This window comes from Bos indicus x Bos taurus, chromosome 2 (assembly GCF_003369695.1).
Source record: "Bos indicus x Bos taurus breed Angus x Brahman F1 hybrid chromosome 2, Bos_hybrid_MaternalHap_v2.0, whole genome shotgun sequence".
Lineage (NCBI taxonomy): Eukaryota > Metazoa > Chordata > Mammalia > Artiodactyla > Bovidae > Bos > Bos indicus x Bos taurus.
In genome coordinates this window covers 87,911,845-87,933,222 of record NC_040077.1, presented here as the reverse complement: position 1 = coordinate 87,933,222, position 21,378 = coordinate 87,911,845, and the positions used below count along the sequence as shown (strand labels likewise).

The 21,378-nt window shown below is 37.1% G+C and overlaps 1 protein-coding gene across 4 annotated transcripts in view; it reads left to right on the top strand.

Moving 5' to 3' along the window:
* SATB2 (SATB homeobox 2) overlaps positions 1–21,378 on the top strand; it is a 210,033-nt gene that overhangs the window by 30,254 nt on the left and 158,401 nt on the right. For all 4 annotated transcript variants that reach the window (XM_027563810.1, XM_027563818.1, XM_027563828.1 and 1 more), the window contains one exon: positions 5,497–5,673. In XM_027563810.1, the coding sequence (XP_027419611.1) occupies positions 5,497–5,673 (177 nt within the window). The remainder of the gene's footprint in view (positions 1–5,496; positions 5,674–21,378) is intronic.

The following is a 21,378-nucleotide window of genomic DNA, read 5'->3' as shown; positions in this document are numbered from 1 at the left end:
TGCCATTTCCTTCTCCAGGGGATCTTCCCAACCCAGGGATCGAATCCGGGTCTCCCACACTGCAGGCAGACGCATTACTGTTCACTTACAAATGACATGGGTTACCCACTTGGGACACCACAAGTGGTGAAGGGTCCTTTACTGAAAGGTCACACATTTATATTTCTGTGGGTGTGGGTTTTGGAGTGTTGTTTTTTGACACCTTCCCCCCAACCGACACCCCCCCCGCGCGCCCCCCCCGCCCCCGCCCCAGGAATGCTGTGTGCCTGAGATTTAAAGTTGGCTAACTGGAACTGCTTTATTCTTGCTTCTCTTGGTTTCTTTGGACATCGTTCTTAATTTTCCTATAGTTTCAGCTTCTTCGTTTATCAGATGAGAGTAATAATAACCCTTTCACAGGGTAAACAGGGAAGAAACAAAGGTAAGAATTTAAGTCAGAGTACGCGATGAGTTAGGAGTTGCCCTGCAGATGAGAGTGTCATTTTGTGTCCCAGCTGTCCCAGAAGACACTAGAATCCTGCTCTAGACCTCTGCCTCTGGACCTTTCATCTTTCACTGTTAGATCCAGCACATTAAACGGTACTTTTTCCTCACATTTATCTCTGTATCTTGTCATTTCCTGAGCACTTTAGATTTTGTTCTCTGAAATGAAGCGAAGACAAAAAAAAAGTCTTTCTTTTATTAAAGAAGTTGGACTAATATAGTTAGAAGTGAAACAATAACCTACAATTTGTTCAATGAAACAGGGAAGATATCACGTTAGATATTGGAGTTTAACCAAGAGTACATCTGTCCTCAAGTCTCTTAAGATCTGGAACACAGAGGAGAGATAAGTGACAATGACACAATTGTCCTGCTAATCAGGTTGTGGTGTATTTATCCTGGGTCAGAAAAACCATTGTATATGTTGGTATTTGGCAGATTGCTTAGAGCAGCTTTGTCTGATCAAAATGTAATAAAAGCCGCATGTATAATTTTAAATTTCTTGTAGCTTCTTTAAAAAAAAAAAAAAAAACGGTTAAAGAAACAGATGAAATTAATTTTAATAATACATTTTGTTTAACTCAGTGTATCCAAAATATTATTTCTATATTCAATTAATAAGAATAATTTTTTGAGTTAAATATAATTATTTTTTATTTTTTGATATTAAATTGTTGACACTGAGTGTGTATGTATCACACGGCACATCTCAGCTCAGGACTAGTCAGCATTCAGTTGCTCCGTCACCGCATGTGGCTAGTGGCTCCTGTAAGGCAGTTTTAGCATATTAAAGTGAAAGTGAAAGTGAAGTCACTCAGTCGTGTCCGACTCTTTGCAACCCTATGGCCTGTAGCCTACCAGGCTTCTCGGTCCATGGGATTTTCCAGGCTAGAATACTGGAGTGGATCACCATTTCCTTCTCCAGGAGATCTTCCCGACCCAGGGATAGAACCCGGTCTCCCTCACTGTAGGCTGAGCCACCAGGGAAGTCCTTCGCATATTAAGTATGGTGCTTTTAAACTTTCACCCTTTTGCTGTGGGGCATGGTGAACATGTTAAGCCTTTAAGCATCTTAATTAGGCCATTCAGTAATTACTGGTATGATTTTCATTCTGAAGAAATGCTTTTCAGGAAGTATCTTGAGCCTTGATGGTGGACCCTGAAAAAAATTATTGGTCTCTTTTTTTCCTCTGTGAAGTGGTATTAATAGTGATTTTGAAAAAAGAAAACCAAATGGATTTCATTATTGGAGGGCTATTTGTCAGACCACTTAACTATGTTACATTGTTTAATTCTCACACCATTCTTGGACGTAGATATTATTATTTACATTTTAGCTAGGAGGAATTTAGCTGAGAGGTCAAACAAATAACTCCAACAGGTTAGTAATGATAGTGGCAGGACTTCACTCCATCCTGGCTCTCAGCAGCCTTCTCCCCACATGTCTGTGTTTGCAGGGCTGTGGTGCTGAAGATCAGGTTAACTCTTTATAATGATGCACTCTTCCTCGGAAATCATGTCATGATGAAAATGGCAATTTGAGCATCGTAACTAAGAACAATTGGGAAAATGCATTTTTCTATAGAGAGAGTCCCATTGCTTATTTTACGTCTCTGACAACAGAATTAGCCATTTATCCCAATTTGTCAGAAGAGCTCTTAATTTCTAGCAAATGGCTAGGGCTGTGTGCCTGTCCTCTAGATTAAGCCACTTGCTTACCTCCTGCAATTATAAAAGGCTTAGCGAGGCTTATAATCAAAAGGTTCAAAGTTCTCTACTTGATCATCTGGAGATGGTCTGTGCTATAATAAAAGAAAAATAATGCCATAAGCTTTAGGTATAGGGTGAGGACAACAGTGTCTTTATTTTTCTTCTTGATCATTTCTAAATTTTGTTATGAATGCATCTTAGTTTTACATTGCTATTTTTATTTTATTGGGACTTTTAATTCTTCCCATTTTTATTTTTTGAAGTGCTTATCACATGCTCTCACTATCCTTTCATCTGTTGTCACTTTTTTTTTTCTCTTTTGCCTGGAGCAAATGGGGTGATCAAATGAATAAATATATATATTTTTTGATATATATATCTACTCATCCTTTCATAGTTTTCTTTCCTAGGAATTTGCTGTTTTTAAATGTATACCTTAATTTTCTTCTTCCCTGCATTTGACCGCAGTTGTACTGTTTTACTGGTTTTCGTTTCTCTTGTCATTGTCACTAGTAACTGCATCTATTTTTCTGCCTTCCTCTTCTTTTGTAAAAATTGCATTTCAGTGTAAAGATTTTATCATTATTTTGATTGATCTAATTCTACTAAAAGGGTACATTTTTTCTAGTGGTTAAATATAACCTGTTTATTATAGCTTTTAGTATTACATGTATATGTGCTTTTAGAACAGATTCTGTTATCATATACTTCTGATTAATACTGTTTTGTTTTATAAATGTCCTTTTTTTTTTTTTTTTTTCTTTTTTTGAAAGTAGGCAATGCCTGTGAGGAACAGGTACTTGCTTTTTGGTTGTGAGCTGTTATTGCTGTCATGTCAGATAACAATTTGCTTCCTTTAGTCACTGAAATAAAATATTTAGGAAATATTTTGATCATTGACATTTTCAAAAAATAAATCTCTACGTGGTATAAATCTTTGTGCTTTAGTATTGTAGTTCATCTCTAACTCATGAGCTCTTAATATTATTAAAAAATTACTGGGGTCTTAAGTTTTTTCAGGTGACCATCTACTTGAGGAAGATTTATGTTTGCTAAAGCAATGGCTGCATGATAGGTTATGGAGCAACTGGATTCATTTAAAGGTCTTATCTGTGATTTCCAGATGTGTGACACTTAGATGTTGACATTAGGAACTGCCCATGGATTTTCAGCATTGAAACTTATGTACACACAGGTATTAGTGATGAAGTAGCTTATGGCACCACTGACTACATGGCTCTATGTGTGCATATACTTAAATCATTAAAAATAGAAATCAACCTGCTTCCTTGAACAAAGATCATTTACCAGTATGTAAGAGTTACAAGGTCTAAATGGAGGCTACTCGGTGCTGGTAAGGGCTCTCGTGAATCGGTCCTATAACATGCCATTATGCTTGCTTAGGAAGACTTTACAACACTCTTCAACTGCACTGAGGGTATGAGCAGGGCAAGCTTGTTTTCATTTGTATCACTAGAGCCATGGGGTATACCTGGCACACAGCAGGTATTCAGGGAACAAAAGTTGGATAAATGAATGACCACTGAGATAATTTGGAAGAAATCTCATTTATATTATTCACTACATGTCTTACAAGCAGTTGGGAATAAACTGGGCATAAGTAAATAAGCACTTGATATGACAGTGCTGATCATAATTAAAAAAAATATTTTGTAAGGCACCATGTGGCGAGGCTAAATTCTCTTCTTTGTCTAAAATAATGTCTGCCCCACCCTTATTTCCTATGTTCCATAAATTGATACCATGGATGGTATATGGGCAATGGACAATAATGCTGCTTTGTTGTTCTTAGGAGTGAATACTAAGTTAATAGTTGTGTCAGGTATGGTGTGGTGTGACTTGTTAGTCTGTTGTGCAGGCTTAATAATAATTACCATGATCTTTAATGATAACAATTCTTAATGAGTATTATTATTGTTAATAATGATTACATTTAATAATTACATCCGATACTTATTATCTTTAATAATAATAATTAGCACATGGGAACCAGTGTCACCATTGTATTATCTTTAGAAGAAAAATCTAAATCTGTGACCTGGTAGTTTGCAGAATGTCTGCTCCCACCCTCTGCTTTCCAGATCAGAGTGAGTCAGGAAGCTTCCAGTGTCCAGGCAACAGGGAGGGGTTTCTAGAGAAACTCCTATGCATTCTATGTGTCAGAGGTCATACTCACATATGTCATTTTACACAGAGGTCTTATTTTTATTGTGAAATGCTGTCACCATGACCAGCTGATCTTCTACCTCCCCCTTCATAACTTTTAGTTTTTCTTGCAGATCCTTACTCCGTAACGTACTAATTTATGTGAATTACGTGGGGCGGAGTCCATGTTTATTACTTGTATGTTGGTAAAGCTTTGATCTTCTTTTGTCATGGCTGTGTTTAGATTTAAATGCCTGTATGACTTTTTTTCTAATAAAAAACAGTTTATAAAAAATCTTTAGTGAATTAAACATTTTTTAGCTTTTCACACATTGATACAAAGCAGAGAAATGTTTCAGTGACAACAGATTTCAACAGATTTTCAACTACATTAATTTGCTTTACTCTTTAGGGTGGTTTACTTCTTTGAAAACATAAGCAGAGGTATTCCTTTCCAGTGGTAACTGGTGTTAACATATAACATAGTAATTTTTTTTAAAAGACAAAGTTTCATATTTGTATGCAGACTTTGATGTAAATTAAATATCAGTTAAGACTTATGTGAGCAGAGTAGTTGATGGCCTATTTAATAATATTTAGAAACATAAAAGATACAAGAGGGGTTTCTTTTAGATTCCTATCCATTTTCTTGTACATATTCTCATAATAGCTTAGGGCCTCAAATCAAATATGCTTCCCTCCTAGGTGTCTTACAATATTTATAGACAAAAGCACATCTGATCTGAAAATACTGGTCCCATTAATAGCTAATGATAAGACCGTAGACATGAGGATGCTAGAGACAGAAGGTTTCCTTGATCTCACTTACGTGCTGGCTATAAACTTGAGGTTTCTCGGTCAGGAGACCTTGATTGGGGCACTCCACTTTTTAGTGACTAGAATCTGAGGGCTTCTGTCACTGCTTGGGGCAGTTGTGCTGCAGTGTGATGGTAATAATGAAGAGGAAAAAAATCCACAGCTTTCCCATTAGGCCTATCCAACTAAGAGGCTTGTTTAATCCAAGCCACTGTCAATCACAGATGGGTGACTTTTATAACTGTCTCTTCCCTTCTTATGATGGTGACTGGGATTTGCTTTGTAATGTTTGTGTTTTGCTCTTGATTTTTGTCCCTGCAGGTTTGATGATTCCTGTCTTTTGTGTGGTGGAGCAGTTGGACGGCTCTCTTGAATATGACAACAGGGAAGAGCATGCTGAGTTCGTCCTGGTTCGCAAAGACGTGCTTTTCAGCCAGCTGGTGGAGACTGCGCTCCTGGCCCTGGGCTACTCCCACAGCTCAGCAGCGCAAGCACAAGGTATTCTCCCATCTCCTTCTCCTCCCCGTGCCTCAGGCATGTCGTGATTTGAGGAAGAGTATGTGCCCCGAAATAATTCTCCAAACAGGGATTGGAGGAGAATGGTCACATTTAGCATCTTTCCCAAACAGTAGACAGCAGAATGTTTCATGGAGAATCTTGTTCTCTGGTTGCTTTGGGAAGCATTTGACCAGCACCTCTAGAGCCACCAAAATCATTTCATTTTGCTGTTTGCATTTCAAAGTGGTCATCATAGAGGGTGTTTTTTTTTTTTGCATTGATAGCGCTCTTATTTTCTCTAAGTCCCCAAATCAGTGTTCTCAGAGTACTCAGACATTTGACTCCTAACTTATCCAAACTTTAATATGTGATTTATAAGCTTTCAGTTTTCTAAGTTTATTCACTGCTTTGGGCCTGCAGCTTTTGTACTTTATGATCAGTTTTTAAATAGAAAAAAAAATGTATGCCTCTCGTATATTGTACTTTGTATCTTTGAAAACCTGTCTGTAGTTCTGTGGTCCAGTCATTTAAAAAATGCTCAGTGTCTCAGTGATCAATTCATTTTACTGATTTAATAAATATTAAATTAGCTTCGTTATTTCAGTGTGAATTGTACAGCACTAGGGACCTCATTGTGAACTGGTGTTGCCCATTGTTCTTTTATGCCAAATAATTGACAAAACAAGTAACAAAAATATCCCCAAACCTGAAGAATAGAAAAACAAATTTTTGACCCAATAGAATGATGTTTGTGCCGGAATGATTGAATTGTATAGATTATGATAAAGGGCAGAAGCATATGACTGCCAGGTTTTATTCCATATATTAATTTCTATCCTTACTTAACATTTGTGTATGTGCTATCGATTTTTGCTACTTTTTCAGATGAATTCCTCCTCATATACTTCCTAAGAACTGTTGGTACAATCCTCTATTTATTTAGAGAAGGAAACGAGAGATTAAGCAGTTTATAAAAAGTTACAAATATGGTGACTAAGAACATGGGATTTAAACCCCCAAGCTCTTGACTCTGATTTTGTAAGCAGATTATTACTTTAAAAATTTTTTAAAAATTAAATATTCAAATTATATCTTGGTTCTACCATCTGAAACCAACCCATCTACCGGAGATTAGGAATGTTTTCCCAAGACTCTGGGTTATTGTGAGTTGAAGTGCATGCTGAATCCCTCCACTTGGCCTGTCCGGGTGCAGCGATACATACTGCTGAATCGTAGACTCCACTGCTTTCAAAGCAGCATGATAAAGGATGATTCATTTCCTTCTTGTGTGAGGGATTCAAGATTTGATCCCGAGCAAATTGCACGCTGGGCACCATTGCTTTTATTGCATGCTATGTGCCCAAATGAAAGAAAAGAATCCCCCCTTCTTCCCCCCCATAAACTTTTCATGCCATTTTAGGGATATTTTCTCTGAATGTAAAGGTCATTGTATCCCACTGCTTGCATCCTGGTGTGCCAGCTTCCTGTTTGACAGGGCCATCCATCTCAGTTAGCACGGCTGCTCAACGCGCCGTGAGCTCACATGTGGAGCACAGAGCACTAAGTGGCAAAGATTTGATTTTTGGCACATGCTCAGGGCAGGGGCTCTCAGGAAATTTGCACGAGGGAGCCACACGGTTCCATTCAGTGATGTGGACTGAGAGTTCTACTCACCGAGATGAGATCCACTAGCAAGAAATATGGTCCATAGTGGAGGGTTAAAGAGGAAAAAAGCCAAAAGCGAATATTGGCTTCCCCAAAGTTTTTGAAAATGGTGGTTAAAAATGACTAAATATTACACTTTGTAAAAGTTTAATCAACATCCTGAAGGTGCTCTAGATTGCAGATATAATTTATTTTGTAGGTAAATGAAGGTATTATCTCTAGGTCCTGTACTATAATTTCACAGAGGAGAAAAAAATCACAGTTCATTTATTTTATTTTAGATTGCTGCTCTCTGTTTTGGGCAAAGGGAAAAACTTAGAATTGTTTATTTTGGAATAAATGTATTAGATCCTTGTTGTCATTCAGATCATCACATGTGTGCAGTTTGTGGCACATTTATTAATATTATAGACCAAACAATGCATGATAAGACAGATCATTCACATGCTGGAGAAACAGCAGAGCAGGAGGAAGCTAGAAAAGGACGCAGAACAAAATGTGATTGGCTATTCAAGGCCTGAGGTTTTATATGTCTAGTTTTCTGTTTTGTTCTGGTTTTATTTGTTTGTTAGTTTAGGTAATTCTCTCAAGATGGAGAAGTCATTGGGTGACCTCCTAGCAAGTGCGTTTGTGGCAGAGAAACTGAGTGTTTCTGAACCTCTTCTTCCTGTGTTGGAGAAGTTGGGCCAAACTAAACTGCAGGGAGAGCTGGTTTCTTGAGCCTATTTTTACAAAGTTAGACTCTTGAAACAAGATTTTTCATTTTGACATGGCCAGAAAAGAGCTTCAGTAATTGAATTAGAATAGTATTCAGATTGTCTTTAAAAGAGAAAATACATCAGCAATGTTATTTTCAAGTGACACTCATGTTCCAATGACAAGCCCGCACACCCATGCTCTTGTAAGCGTGTTGTTGTTTAGCCACTCAGTTGTGTCCAGCTCTTTGAGACCCCATGCACTGTAGACCACCAGGCTCCTTGTCCATGGGATTTCCCAGGCAGGAATACTAGAGTGGGTTGCTCTTTCCTTCTCCAGGGGATCTTCCAGGCCCAGGGATGGAATCTGTGTCTCCTGCATTGCAGGTGGATTCTTTACCACTGAGTCATCTGGGAAGCACTCTAGTGAGCATAGCATAGTCAGTTACTTTTTCTGAGAGGTCATTCCCTCCAGGTGAGCTGAAGTTTTTTTAATAAAGAATATTTTCTTATAAAGGATGATAGAAAATCTACTAAAATGTAATTCAAGAGTTTCTAATCCAACCCTTCCTCTCCCCATTTTATGGTAACCGTTTTTATTTGAAGCCAGGTACTTGGACCCAAGAGAGGATAAGAGCACAAGATAATGTCATAAACCATGGGCATTAGGCTTTTTATTGACCCAAACCCTTCAGTTTCCAGAACATATGCCATTAACTTTCTGTGATTCTCAAGGATATGAGATGCAGGATTCATCTGACCAGCTGTTTTGCATATGCAAAAAGCCTAAAGATGGCAAGCTCTTTGCTTTTCCCAGAATAGGTAGCCTTAAGAACAACCGGCACGTTTTATGTTATATGCTGAACTATGAGTCAATGTATGTGGATCAAAAGTAGCTTCCAGTCTTTTGGAAGAGGAGTGTTAACCTAGGGAACGCTATGCAGTAACCCTCCCCCTCTAAAGCATCACTCCTTTCATTGGTCTTTCTTGTTCCTTTTCATCCTTTCAGTTTTGCTCCACAAGGCTTTTGGTAATAGCCATGGACCTCTCCACATGGCCAAGAGAGTTCTTTATCCTACTGATTATGTAGCTATTCACACTTGCACGGTAGATGGTGGACTCTGGGAGGTGGCAGTGATGGCAACACGATTCCTTACTGTGTACATTTGATTAACTTGTAAATGGATATCTTTTCTCTCTCCTGCTTCCTATTTAAAATTTATTTTTAAACTTTATAATAAAATTTATTTTTGACTAGAAAATTTTATTTAAGAACAAACATGCAGAAAAATAAATAAGCAAAAATCCTTTCTGGCTGGTTTTTTTGGGGGGTGGGTCATGAGTATGTAAAAGTTACGAGTTCAGAGGAAGTGTATCAGTCACCATTTTTTCTTATGTGTATTAGAATGGTTAAATGTGTGTGCAGTGTGTGCTTAGTTGCTCAGTTGTGTCCAACTCTTTGTGACTCCATATACTGTAGCCTGTCAGGCGGCTCTGTCCAGGGAATTTTCCAGGCAAGGAGAGTGGGTTGCCATTTCCTACTACAGGGAAATTAAATGTATATGGCTGTTTAAAATGACATTTTTAAAAAGTGACACAAAAAATGCATTTAATGTAACTTGAATCAAGCAGAGTGCCAAATATAATATCAATGATATAAAATTCTACTTATATGTATAGGAAAAGACAAAGGAAATATATGAAAATATCAATTGGGTGGGTTGTGGGATTACATGGGATTTTCTTCTTTTTCCAATCAGAAAAAAATGTAAGTATGAAATTCTACTTCCTCTATGAATTCTTCTCTGAATAAGGGGGAAGTTGTTAATTTAGCCATAGGTGTGAAAACTTGTATATGATATAGATACATTATTTCCATTGTCTTTTTCAGTTTCAGATTAAAAAAGCAAAAAGCAATAAGTCATTAATGGGCCCCTGTGATGTATAAAATAAGGGTTTTTTAAAATTTATTAAAGTATAGTTGATGTACAAAGGTTTCTTGGAGTTTTAATAGTACAAGGTAACAAATGGGGCAATTACTGTTTGCCAGACACTATTCTAAGAGATTTACATGTACTCACTTATTTAATTCTCGCAACAGCTCTTGAAGTAACTTAAATGTTTCCCATTTCATAGATGAGGAAACTGAGGCAAGTAAAGAGAGGGAAATAACTTTCCTTGGGGCACAGGACTAGTGGGTGGAAGAGCCGAATCTGAAGCCTAGTTAAATACCTCCTGAGTCAGAAGCCTCAACCATAGGTTTGTCCAGTGACAGCCCTGATCACTGGAAATGTAGAGTCAGGGTAGGAGTCCATTCTTCTGTAATTCTTGTTTTTTTACTTTTTGGACATAAGGCCTAAAAGGCAAGACTTTTGGATTTGGATTACTCTTACATAATGATTTTATTTATTTTGTGACGATTACATATATTCAATAATGATAAATTATATATATTTCACTTCCATAATGGAATGTACAGAAATATTTCTTCAAGATAACTGAGACAGATTTCATTAAAAACAAGAGCCTCACAAAATTGTTTATTGACGCCAACTCCTAAAACTATAAAGAGGGCCTGTAGTAGGTATGTGGACTTCCCAGGTGGCTGAGTAAAGAATCCACCTGCAATGCAAGAGACACAGGAGATGTGGGTTTGAGCCCTGGGGTCGTGAAGGTTCCCTGGTGGAGGGCATGGCAACCCACTCCAGTATTCTTGCCTGGAGAATCCCATGGACAGAGGAGCCTGGTGGGCTGCAGTCCACAGGGTCACAAGGAGTCGGACACAACTGAGCGACTAAGCACACATGTACATGGTAAGTTACATAATTCAAATATACATTTCTTTCTTATGAAGCTAAAATGATTCCTGATATGCAAGTAAAGCATATTTCTCAGCAATTCTCATCTTCAAATTAATTAATTCAGTAGCATGAAACACCTACTGTGTATCAGTCGTTCTAGGTTCTGGGGAAAAAGAACTGGAAAAAATATCTTGCTTTCACAGAGCTTATACAAGAAAAGTTTAGTATATGGATTTCTAGTTAGTTTTTGCCTTGTGAGCTCAGAAACATTGGATATTGAGGCTCAGAGAATAGAGATGCATATAAAATTTGTTTACTGGTTGGTGCTAATTTTTAACTAAATGTTTATTTTCTTCCTGAAAAACACTTGAGAATATCTCTTCTTCTTGTTAGCTTTTGGAAATAGACGTTGAGGTGGGAAATACGGGTTACAATTTCTAGGAAATCCTTACTTGGTTTTACTAAGGAAAGCTATTTATTTGTCTCTTCTGTCCATTGCTGTCTTCATTTAAAAAACAGCCCTAATGTTGGCTTTGCTTTTCTTTTGGCCTTACAGCTAGGTATGTGGGATCTTAGTTCCCCTACCAGGAACTGAACCCATGCCCTTTGCAGTGGAAGTGCGGAGTCTCAACCACTGGGTCATCGGGGAAGTCCCTGGCTTTGATTTTTATTGGTGAAACTCTTCTGTTCTCACAGGTCCATTTCTTCAGAACACAAGGGTGGCACTAGTGGTAGGCATTTAGTTAATGTTAGAAGAGTGAACAAATGAAGATATTTATTACCCTGGAGAAACATGCATTCTTAAAAAGTATCAGTTTACTGTCTTTAATTATTAGATTTGGACTCATGAACTGGAAGTCATTTTGTTTTCTTAGAGTGATACATAGCACAATGGGAAGTTGGTAGGAATGCTGTAAATATTTTTTGAACATTTATTAAGATTCATTTTTGCTAAACTGTTTTCATAAGGAATTTTTATGTGTATATGAAGTTGTGTGTGAAGTTGGTTCCCATTCATTAACTTGCTGTTTTCATCAGAAGTGAAGTATAATTTGACTCCTTGTGAAAGTGTGAATGGGTTAGTTGCTCAGTTGCCTGACTCTGCTATTCAGGGACTGTAGCCTACCAGGCTCCTCAGTCCATGGGATTTTCCAGGCAAGAATACTGGAGTGGGTAGCCATTCCCTTCTCCAGGGGATCTTCCCAACCCATTGATCGTACCTGGGTCTTGTGCATTGTAGGCAGAGTTTTTACTGTCTGAGCCACCTGGGAAGCCCCCAGTTTGACTACTTATTGTTCAGCTATTACCATTTGTAGATTATCCCATGTCATCATTCCATAGTGATGTTTTGGCTATGCTTGGTGTGGCCAAACATTCCAATCATAACTGTTAGACTCAAAGAGATAGTTATTCAAAGGGTACCTAGGGGATTGCTGGCATCTAAATTATTCTGATCAGAACTTAGAGATATTGTGTCAGTGTTTATGTAGACCTCATCTGTTTGAAGGCATTGTATGAAGGGAGAATAATTTCAGCTTACGAACGATAAACAATGATAAGAATATACAGAATAAGATTTAAAACCAGAGCAGTGAGAATATTTATATAAAAAGGAATGGAGTGGTATTACTTTATATTTTATGTTATATAAAATAAATGTTATTTTATATATATTATTCCTTTATTATCATATACTTTCTAGTGGGTTAGTTCTATAACATACCACATATTGGGAAAACTTTACATAGAATACACTTTCATATATAATACATACAGAGTTGAGAGTGTATTAAATACTCATGAGCTCATCATCTAGGATCAACAATTAGCAATTTATAGTCGATTTTGTTTCATCTGTGCTTCTACCCATTCTTACCTCTCTCCCACTGGATTATTTGAAATAATCCTAGATGTAATATTTTGTCCATAAATATTTTACTGTCTTTTAAAGACTATTTTAAAAACAGAACTACAAGTGTGATGCCTAAAAATAAAAGATAATAATTCCTTAATGTAAAATATCCAGTCAAGGTTCAAATTTTTCTAATTTTTTATATCTATATGTATATATTTTTAGTGTTTGTTTATTCAAATTAGAGCCATACAAATCTACATACTGTATTTGGTTGATGTGTATCTTAAGTCTTTGAATCTATGGGTTTCTCATTCTCTTAAATTTAAAACTTACATTTGCTGCTTTAATTCAGAATTATTTTTATTTTGCTAAACTTAATGAAAGCCCCAAGTCTATAAATGTAAATATTATGATTTCAAATAAAAAATTAATAAGCTTAATCATGACCTTGGACAGGAATTCAGAAAAATCACTTTTTTGAGACACAGAGAAAGAATGATTAAAAGACATATGTTGTCTAAAGCTGAAAGGTTTTTCATGCTCTGAAAGTTTGACATTCTCCCTACTGAAAATGTTTTAAATGATCTCTTGCCTTGTCTGTCTTAGTTTCTTTCTTTGGTTCACTCTCTCTCTTTTTTTCCCACTTTTTCTTCTTTAATTAAACTCTCATGTTTGGGAGACTCTCAGAAGTTTTTTCTTTATAAGGGCAATGTTGGAAAAAAGGTGCATATTTAGAAATTTTAGGCCTTGGAGCAAACTTTTAATAAACAAGCTGCTTTTTACAAAATTCTGTGGCTCTCAAAAAAGAGCTAAGAAAGCTACCCAAAATTGCTGTTAACCATGTTTCAACCCTCATTAGAGCTGGATGGACCAAAATGTAAAACACTGGCTGGGCTGACACAAATCTCTAACAAGCCCCCATGCTCTTCCCTCCTCTACTACGTAAAATTAAGTATTCATGTATATGTGTGTGCATATGTATTTATTCACCTGCACATAGCAAAACCTGAAGCACTACTTTATCACTAAATGCTAGGGGAAGAAGAATGCTCATCTTACTTCTTTGTCTATTATATACTTAAAAATGAATATCTAATATGTGTTTATATTTCTGTATTTCTAATTTTTGTTTATATTGTCATAAGTGTTATTTAAAATACATAAAAATGTATTTATGACTCATTTAAAGATCAGCTGATGGAATTGTTGTGTGTATGTAAATTTGTAGAGAGTGAAGACCCTATCCAATTTGATTTGCAGAATGCCTAGCTGTTAAGTAGGAAGTGTTTGATAAAAAGTGTTAAGGACAGTGAATTAAAAAAAAAAAAAATCTGATCTCACTTGACACCTGACCTTGAAATTTTTGCCAGAATGTCCAGTGGAAAAAATCATTATTAGTGGAAATCATTCATTAAAGACAAAACTAGCTCATTATTTTCTCTATTATGAGGGACGGGTTTAGCAATGTTTGCAGTTATGTTTTATTTGGGGCGGTTGGTCATGGTGACCATTAGCTTTGATGTATTTTTTAAACTGCTTAAAATCCTTCTTTTTGCAGTTTGGGCATTAATGCCTTTGACCTGGAGGGGAGTGATCATCTTAGTTCTGCGTTTTGGCATTCATATAAAATGATCCAGGTTAAAGAGATCGACCCACAGTGATATACAACTTTTATTTAATAATTAAAGTATGTCCCATTAAAAATATATAGCTTTTGAGGAGTTATGAGTAGGAAACCTACCATCTAAAATTGGTGATACTCTGATACAATTTATATTGTGTTTAATTTTTTATTCTATTCCCTTCAAAAGTATAACTGTCATTTACTAACGTATAGATTTAAAATACAGGGTAGTCATTTGCTGAAGACCCACTCTTTTTGTGCTTTAAGAAGATGCAGTAGCAATTCTGTGAAAGGAACTCATTTGGTAAAAAGCACATTCATAAATGATACAATAGACAGTGCTGGTACCTTTTGTGTAGATCCTTTATATTTAATGCTTTTCATTGATAACAATTCTCAGTCTTGATGCTATACCAATCATATTTAATAAAGTCTATTTTGACATTCATGATAGTAAAAAATCCTTGGCCATAGACATTTTGTAATATTCAAATACTTTTTAAAAACTTTCTTTTTTCCCTTTTTAATCTGGATAAGAGCTCTGTCATCTAATTCTTATAATTTCAGTTAATTCTTTGTGTAATTGTGAAATTTCAGAACTGTAGTTCCTTTTTCTTCTAAAATTCGTATGCATTTTACATTTATACTTTGTCCAAATTTTCTCAGATACAATATAATTGTATTTAAAAATTTTTATGGGATATAAACTCTGCAACAAACTCTTCATTCATTGTGTAGTGTCAGTTGGTGGGAAGTTTATTTGTAATGTATGTAGGCATCTTGGCACGGAAAAGGAGCCCTGCGGTGTCAGGGACCTCTTCTGTCTGCTGTGTGACGGAGCTCAGCAGTGGTTGTGGGAGGCAGGCTTGCGGAACAAGCATGCAGTTGACCGTTTGGTCACTCATGAGCTCCTTGGTTTGGTTTCTGAGGTGCCAGATAGATTTCACATGATTGTGATGAGCATTTAAAATTCAGTGCTTTGAAAAGCAGTGTTTTTGTTGTTGTTTTGGAGTTTTTTGATAGTAGCTTTGAGAGCTCTAAAGAGTCTTACATCAAGGTTCTACTTGCTCAAAAGCAGTAACTAGCAAGATTATTTGTGTGTCAGTGCGGGAAACAAAGGTTTTTCCCTGTCTGCCCCTGTTTGGTTTGAAGAAATGTCACCCAGGACAGAAGAGCAAACCTGCGCTACTGTTTTACAAGCTAGTTACTCAGGTTGGAAAAGATCGCTGCAGGCTATATGCAAATAGACAGTGCCCAAGGTTTCTCTCAGCTTCCAGCTCCAGCTCGTCAGAGAAATGCATCCAACATATTTTTTCTGTCAGTTTTGTAAATCAAAGAATGAAATGCTAGAATGCTCATAGCACAGTCAAACCTCTGTCCTCAATGATGTGGCTCTATAAGGCCTAATAATCTCCCAGGTGAAAATCTGGGCCCACCATCCTGGGAGCCAAGTTAAGAGGACAGTCTGTTCTTATCAAACGCTTTGACCAGTTTTACCGACTTAAGGTGATGGTTCTTGAGAATATCTGCTCCAGAGCCAGAATAATAAATACAAAATTCAAGTGTCATGTTTTGTTATTATGAATACAGTGCTTCCTTAAGGGAAGGGGGAAGTTTCTTTGAAAGGGGGTCTCCTTTAGATACTCTGCAAGGGAAAAGAGAGATTAGAATTATTTGGAAAGGAAGTACTTTACTAAGATCTTAAGTCTTTTAGAGCATGACTGGAAGAAGTGTAGCTGAGTTTTACTGCGCCCCTTTTATGGAGAGGAACACAATGCAGACATTTTTGTTTATTGTTGTTATTGTCATTTGTGTTATTTTGTTTATTTGCTCAGTCATGACCAACTCTTCTGTGACACCATGGACTGTAGTCCTGCCAGGCTTCTCTGTCCATGGGATTTCCCAGGCAAGAATACTGGAGTGGGTTGCCATTCCCTTCTTCAGAGACAATGCAGACACTTTTGAAGATTATACCTTAGTTTTGTGGCTCTCTCACAGACTGTATCATTCATTCACTTAACAAATATTTCTTGAGTGCCTATTACGTGCCAGGCATTGTTCTAGGTGTTGAGGGCACAGCAAAGAACCAAACATATAATGCCTCTGCTGTCAAGATACAAGGAGATAGAAAACTATAAATATATAAAAAAATGTTAAGTAGGACCTGGCAATAAATTAATGCATATGTTGATCCTATTTTCCCCATCTTGTCTAGAAGGAAGTTTTGGCAAATTTAAACTTGTGGAAAGTAGCCATTTGGCCAGAACAGAATTGAAGCTTTTGAATGGGGTTTGAGGATTAAAAATAAAATGATGTAGGTGCCTAAAAGGGTAAGCCTCAGTTTTCTGAAAAATTCACCTATTTGGACTATTCATGTTTGGAATAGGACAAATGAATACATCAAAATTAGCTTAGATTAAGCCATAGTTTAGTTTTTGTGAGGGAAACTGAAACGTATGGAATAGACATGCTATGAATATATTAATAAAAATATAAACTAATTTTTTAATTAATTAATTTTAACTAATATTAATTAACTAATAAAAATATTAACTAATATGAAGTACTGCTGCTGCTGCTAAGTCACTTCAGTTGTGTCCAACTCTGTGCAACCCCATATATGACAGTCTACCAGGCTCCTCCGTCCCTGGGATTCTCCAGGCAAGAACACTGGAGTGGGTTGCCATTTCCTTTTCCAATGCATGAAAGCGAAAAGTGAAAGTGAAGTCGCCCAGTCACGTCCAACTCTTCATGACCCCGTGGACTGCAGCCTACCAGGCTTCTCCGTCCATGGGATTTTCCAGGCAAGAGTACTGGAGTGGGGTGCCATTGCCTTCTCCGATATGAAGCACTAATATTTATTTAATGCTTCTTATACACCAGCTATAGTTCTAGGTGCTTCACATGTAGTCTCTCATTCAGTCCTCATACTAACTCCTATGAAATACATGATATAATTGCCCACAATTTACCAATGAGGAAACTGACATTCAAAGAGGTAAGTAGCATGGCTGACGGCAAAAATTGGCTGCATAGAATGTGTACTTAACCAATTTCCCCCTCTGTGGCATTATATTTCTAGTCTGCCAATTTAGTTTATAATTCAAACTAATAGTAACTCTATTATACAGGCATAAACCAAAGATTGACATTTTGGAATTGGTAACTGAACATATACATGTTTAAATTGAGCAGGGAGCTTGTTATGAGTCTAAATAACAAAATTGAACTTGCTGTCTTGGGATGGCATTTTATGAGAACTTATTTGTGAGACTCCCATTTTTGTATATCTAAGCTCTTTACAAACTTATAAATTTAAAAAACAACTTTTTCTAATAACAAACCCAATAACAAACTAGTGCTTGTTAATTATAGAAAACTAAAAAAATACAGAAAAAGGAAAAAGACACCACCCACATGTCAGACCAGTGACCGAGAAATAAATGTAGGTAACATTTTAAGGCACTCTTCTTTAGTTATCTTTCTTTGGTCGCTAAGTCGTGTCTGACTCGCGCAACCCCATGGACTGTAGCCTGCCAGTCTCCTCTGTCCATGGGATTGTCCAGGCAAGAATACTGGAGTGGGTTGCCATTTCCTTCTCCAGGGGATCTTTTGTTATAGTGCAGGGCATTTTTTAAAATAGTTGAGGTCACATATGCAATATTTTAATCTGTGGTTCATTTAATATTATAATATATAATTTGCATATTCTTTATTATTATTTCTAATATCATATAATAGTGAAGTTTTGGTTTTCAAAGTGAATATGAAAGATTTATTTTCTTTTTATGATCTGGAAGGATTTCGGAGTGGTCAATAAATTAGGAGCTGTTAAGTACAGATACTGTGTCTAGGCCATGCTGGACCATCAGAGTGACCAGCTCTACTGTTCATGTGACAATGTAGATACCCTTTGAGAATGTTTTTTTCTAGGTTAGTTCATTGCAGTGACTTCCTTGGCAATCCAGTGGTTAAGGTTCCACCCTTTGAATTTAGGGAGTGAGGGTTTGATTCTGGTCTGGGAGCTAAGATCCTGCGTACTATGAGGCCAAAAAAAAAAAAAAAAGTTTATTGTAGGTGTTTTGGCATTGACCTCCTTTCTTTCTTACCTCTGCCTTGTGGTAAAGAGTTAAGTTTTTTAATGTGGGAGAAAAGTTAAAAGACATTGTGTCATTCAGGAAACCTTAGTTAATTGATTGCATATTTTGTTTTTATAATAGTCTCGTTCTTGCCACATTTTGGTCTTTCTCCTCTTTAAAAAACACATACACAGCATTGTGTGGGTTAGTTACTGAGTGCTTACCAGTTTCACAATGACAATCCTGTGTTAACAATGTCCCTTGGCCCAGGCATTAATAACTGATGACAGTTTGTCTGATTTTTAGCCTCTGGTTTTTGCTCTGTGCAGTAGATGGAGATGTTCTGAAAGAGTCATTGGGGGAAACTCTTAGGGAAGGTTTTTCCTGTGTTTGAATTGACTGAGCGTGGCTCACACTTGGAGGTAGGAATTTGTCAGACAAATCATGAAAGCTCCCAGGCTTGCAGGAGCAGTGGGTGGTAATCCCTTTTTGGTGGTTTGTTTCTAGAGGACCTCAGATCCTACTGGGCATGGGAACGAGATGAACCTCTCTGTCTCCTTTCTGTATTTTATAGTTCTAAAACTGACCTGGCTTATTTTCTTAGTGTTCTCTTAGCTTAGCAGGTGTCAGATGGTCCTAGTTAGAAGTCAGATGGCCTCCTACCCTGCATCCTTTCCTAGCAGTGTCATTGGTACCGTTCGCATCATCTCCCTTTTGTGTGCTTTTCTGGAATCATTCAGCTCACACTGAGGTCTGTCTGTCGGCATCACTCTGTTCCTATGTGATTATGTTGGTGGCCCTTGGATATAGAGAAGCATTTGCATGTGTGTGTGCTAAGTCACTTCAGTCATGTCTGACTCTTTGTGACCCTATGGATTGTAACCCACCAGGCTTCTCTGTCCATGGGATTCTCCAGGCAAGAATACTGGAGTGGGTTGCCACCCCCTCCTCTAGGGCATCTTCTCAACTAAGGGATCAAATCTGCTTCTCTTACGTTTCTCTCCCACTTGTGCCACCTGGGAAGCTCAGAGAGAAGTATTTGCTTTCAACAAATATTTAGGTGGGTTTTCATAATGGGCATAGCAAAGATTGGTCAGGACTTATGTAACCCAGCTTATCTATAAAAATGTACTCATGTGACCAAAAATATCGATTCATATGAACAAAGAGTTTAGTTAAGAAACCAGTGTTTTCTTATATCTTACATAATACAATGTTATAATTTGCTGCTATTTTCCTTTTTTTACTTGTAACCCCTGGTGGATATTAAAACGTACCCATTTGCAGTTTAAACGAACAGAATTAAAATCAGTTATGTTTTTCTGTCTTAACTTATTAAAAGGAAGTTTCCTGTTGTGACTAATAAGATTATACATTTTGTCCAAGTCTCTCAGCAGAACTAATTCAGCCAGGTAAATGGAAAAAAAAAAAAAAAGTTCAATTCTGTTGTAAGTTAGGGGGATTAAAATACTTGTGGGTATGGTGTGTTCTCCCAGGAGAATGAGGTGTCATTTAACATTTGATAAGGGATCTTGGCTGCATTGTCTTTAAGTTTACAAAAAATAACCAACTTATCATCCCCGAAAGATCACACCAATAGAATATTTTTCTCTTGTCTCTCATTGGTATACCTCAGTATTAGTAAGACATAATTTTGTTATGTTTTCATGTAGGTTTAGTCCTTAAAAAAAAAAATGGTGTGCATATTGTTGCTAATTATAATGCTAGGGAACATAGAGCTTACTGTGTGCCAGGCATGTGGTAATTCACTTAATGCTCACAAACCACGTGTGACATAAGTACAATTACCTACGTTTTACACCTAAAGAAACTAAGCACAGAGAGGTTAAGGGAATTACCCCAGGAGGTCCAGAAAGAAAGTGATGGAGCCAGGATTCAGACGTTGCAACCCAGGCATGTGCTTCTTGAGACAGGGACTTAGTCACTATACTCTGCCTCTCTATTGATTGTTTATATAAATAAGAGGCTCTGCAAGGCCTAATATAACTAGACTAACTCATTAAAAGGCTACTTATTTCCCCCCTCTTTTCCCTTTATTTATCTTTTCTTCTTGTAGTAGATTGGGAGACAAAAACTTCAAAGACATTATGAGTGTGTTCTACTTAATCTGAAATATTTTGATGCTTCTGGAAAAGTGAGATGATTTAATTTCATATATAATTGCATGAGGAAATATAAATTATGTTTTTTAAAATACCTATGACACTAAACCACAAAATGAACAGATAAAACTGATTTGTTCTCTGACAAATCAAGATATATGGCAGTGTTTTCATTACAAGTGCCGTTCGAGGGGATGGAGCAGCTGAGTGTGCTACAATATGACACAACTCTTCCCAGGCAGCACTGCTTTCACAGGGCCTTCCTGAGGTAATTTACAACCCATACTAAAATTTTTCTTAAACCAGCGTGAGGCAGAGCCCAGGTTGAACTTCTCAAGTCATGGAATGCAGACATATCTTCCTAACTGACCTTCTTGAGCATTAACTTACTCTTCAGAAATAAGTCATTTTATCCTATACAGAGAATGGGCCATTTTCAGGGCATGGGGTGGGGAGTGGCATTTAGAAAATTCTCTGTCTTAAGTGCATTTAATAGTTTCCTGGAAGGTATGTGTTGACTTCTTCTGGAGGGTAATTTATTCATAGTAAGACTGAGTAATAATTCTTTTTTCTTCCCACTGGACTAAAAACAGAGTGTGTTGTAGGTCTCTGTGTGGTGAAAGGCTAAAAACTAAAAAATGTGGATGTTGTGCGTTCAAGCACTTCTCAAAGGACCTGTGTCCCCAAGCTGCCACAGTCATTTGTTTGTCCTGAATTTTAAAAAGGTTTTGAAATGTGTGGGACCAAAATAGTTCTGTTTGTAGTACTGGGGAATCTGGGAAAATAAAAGTGTTGTCTTCTGTGTGGGAGAGATTGATACGGCTTGATTGCTGGTGGCCGTGGTGGTTTCATCACTAAGTCAT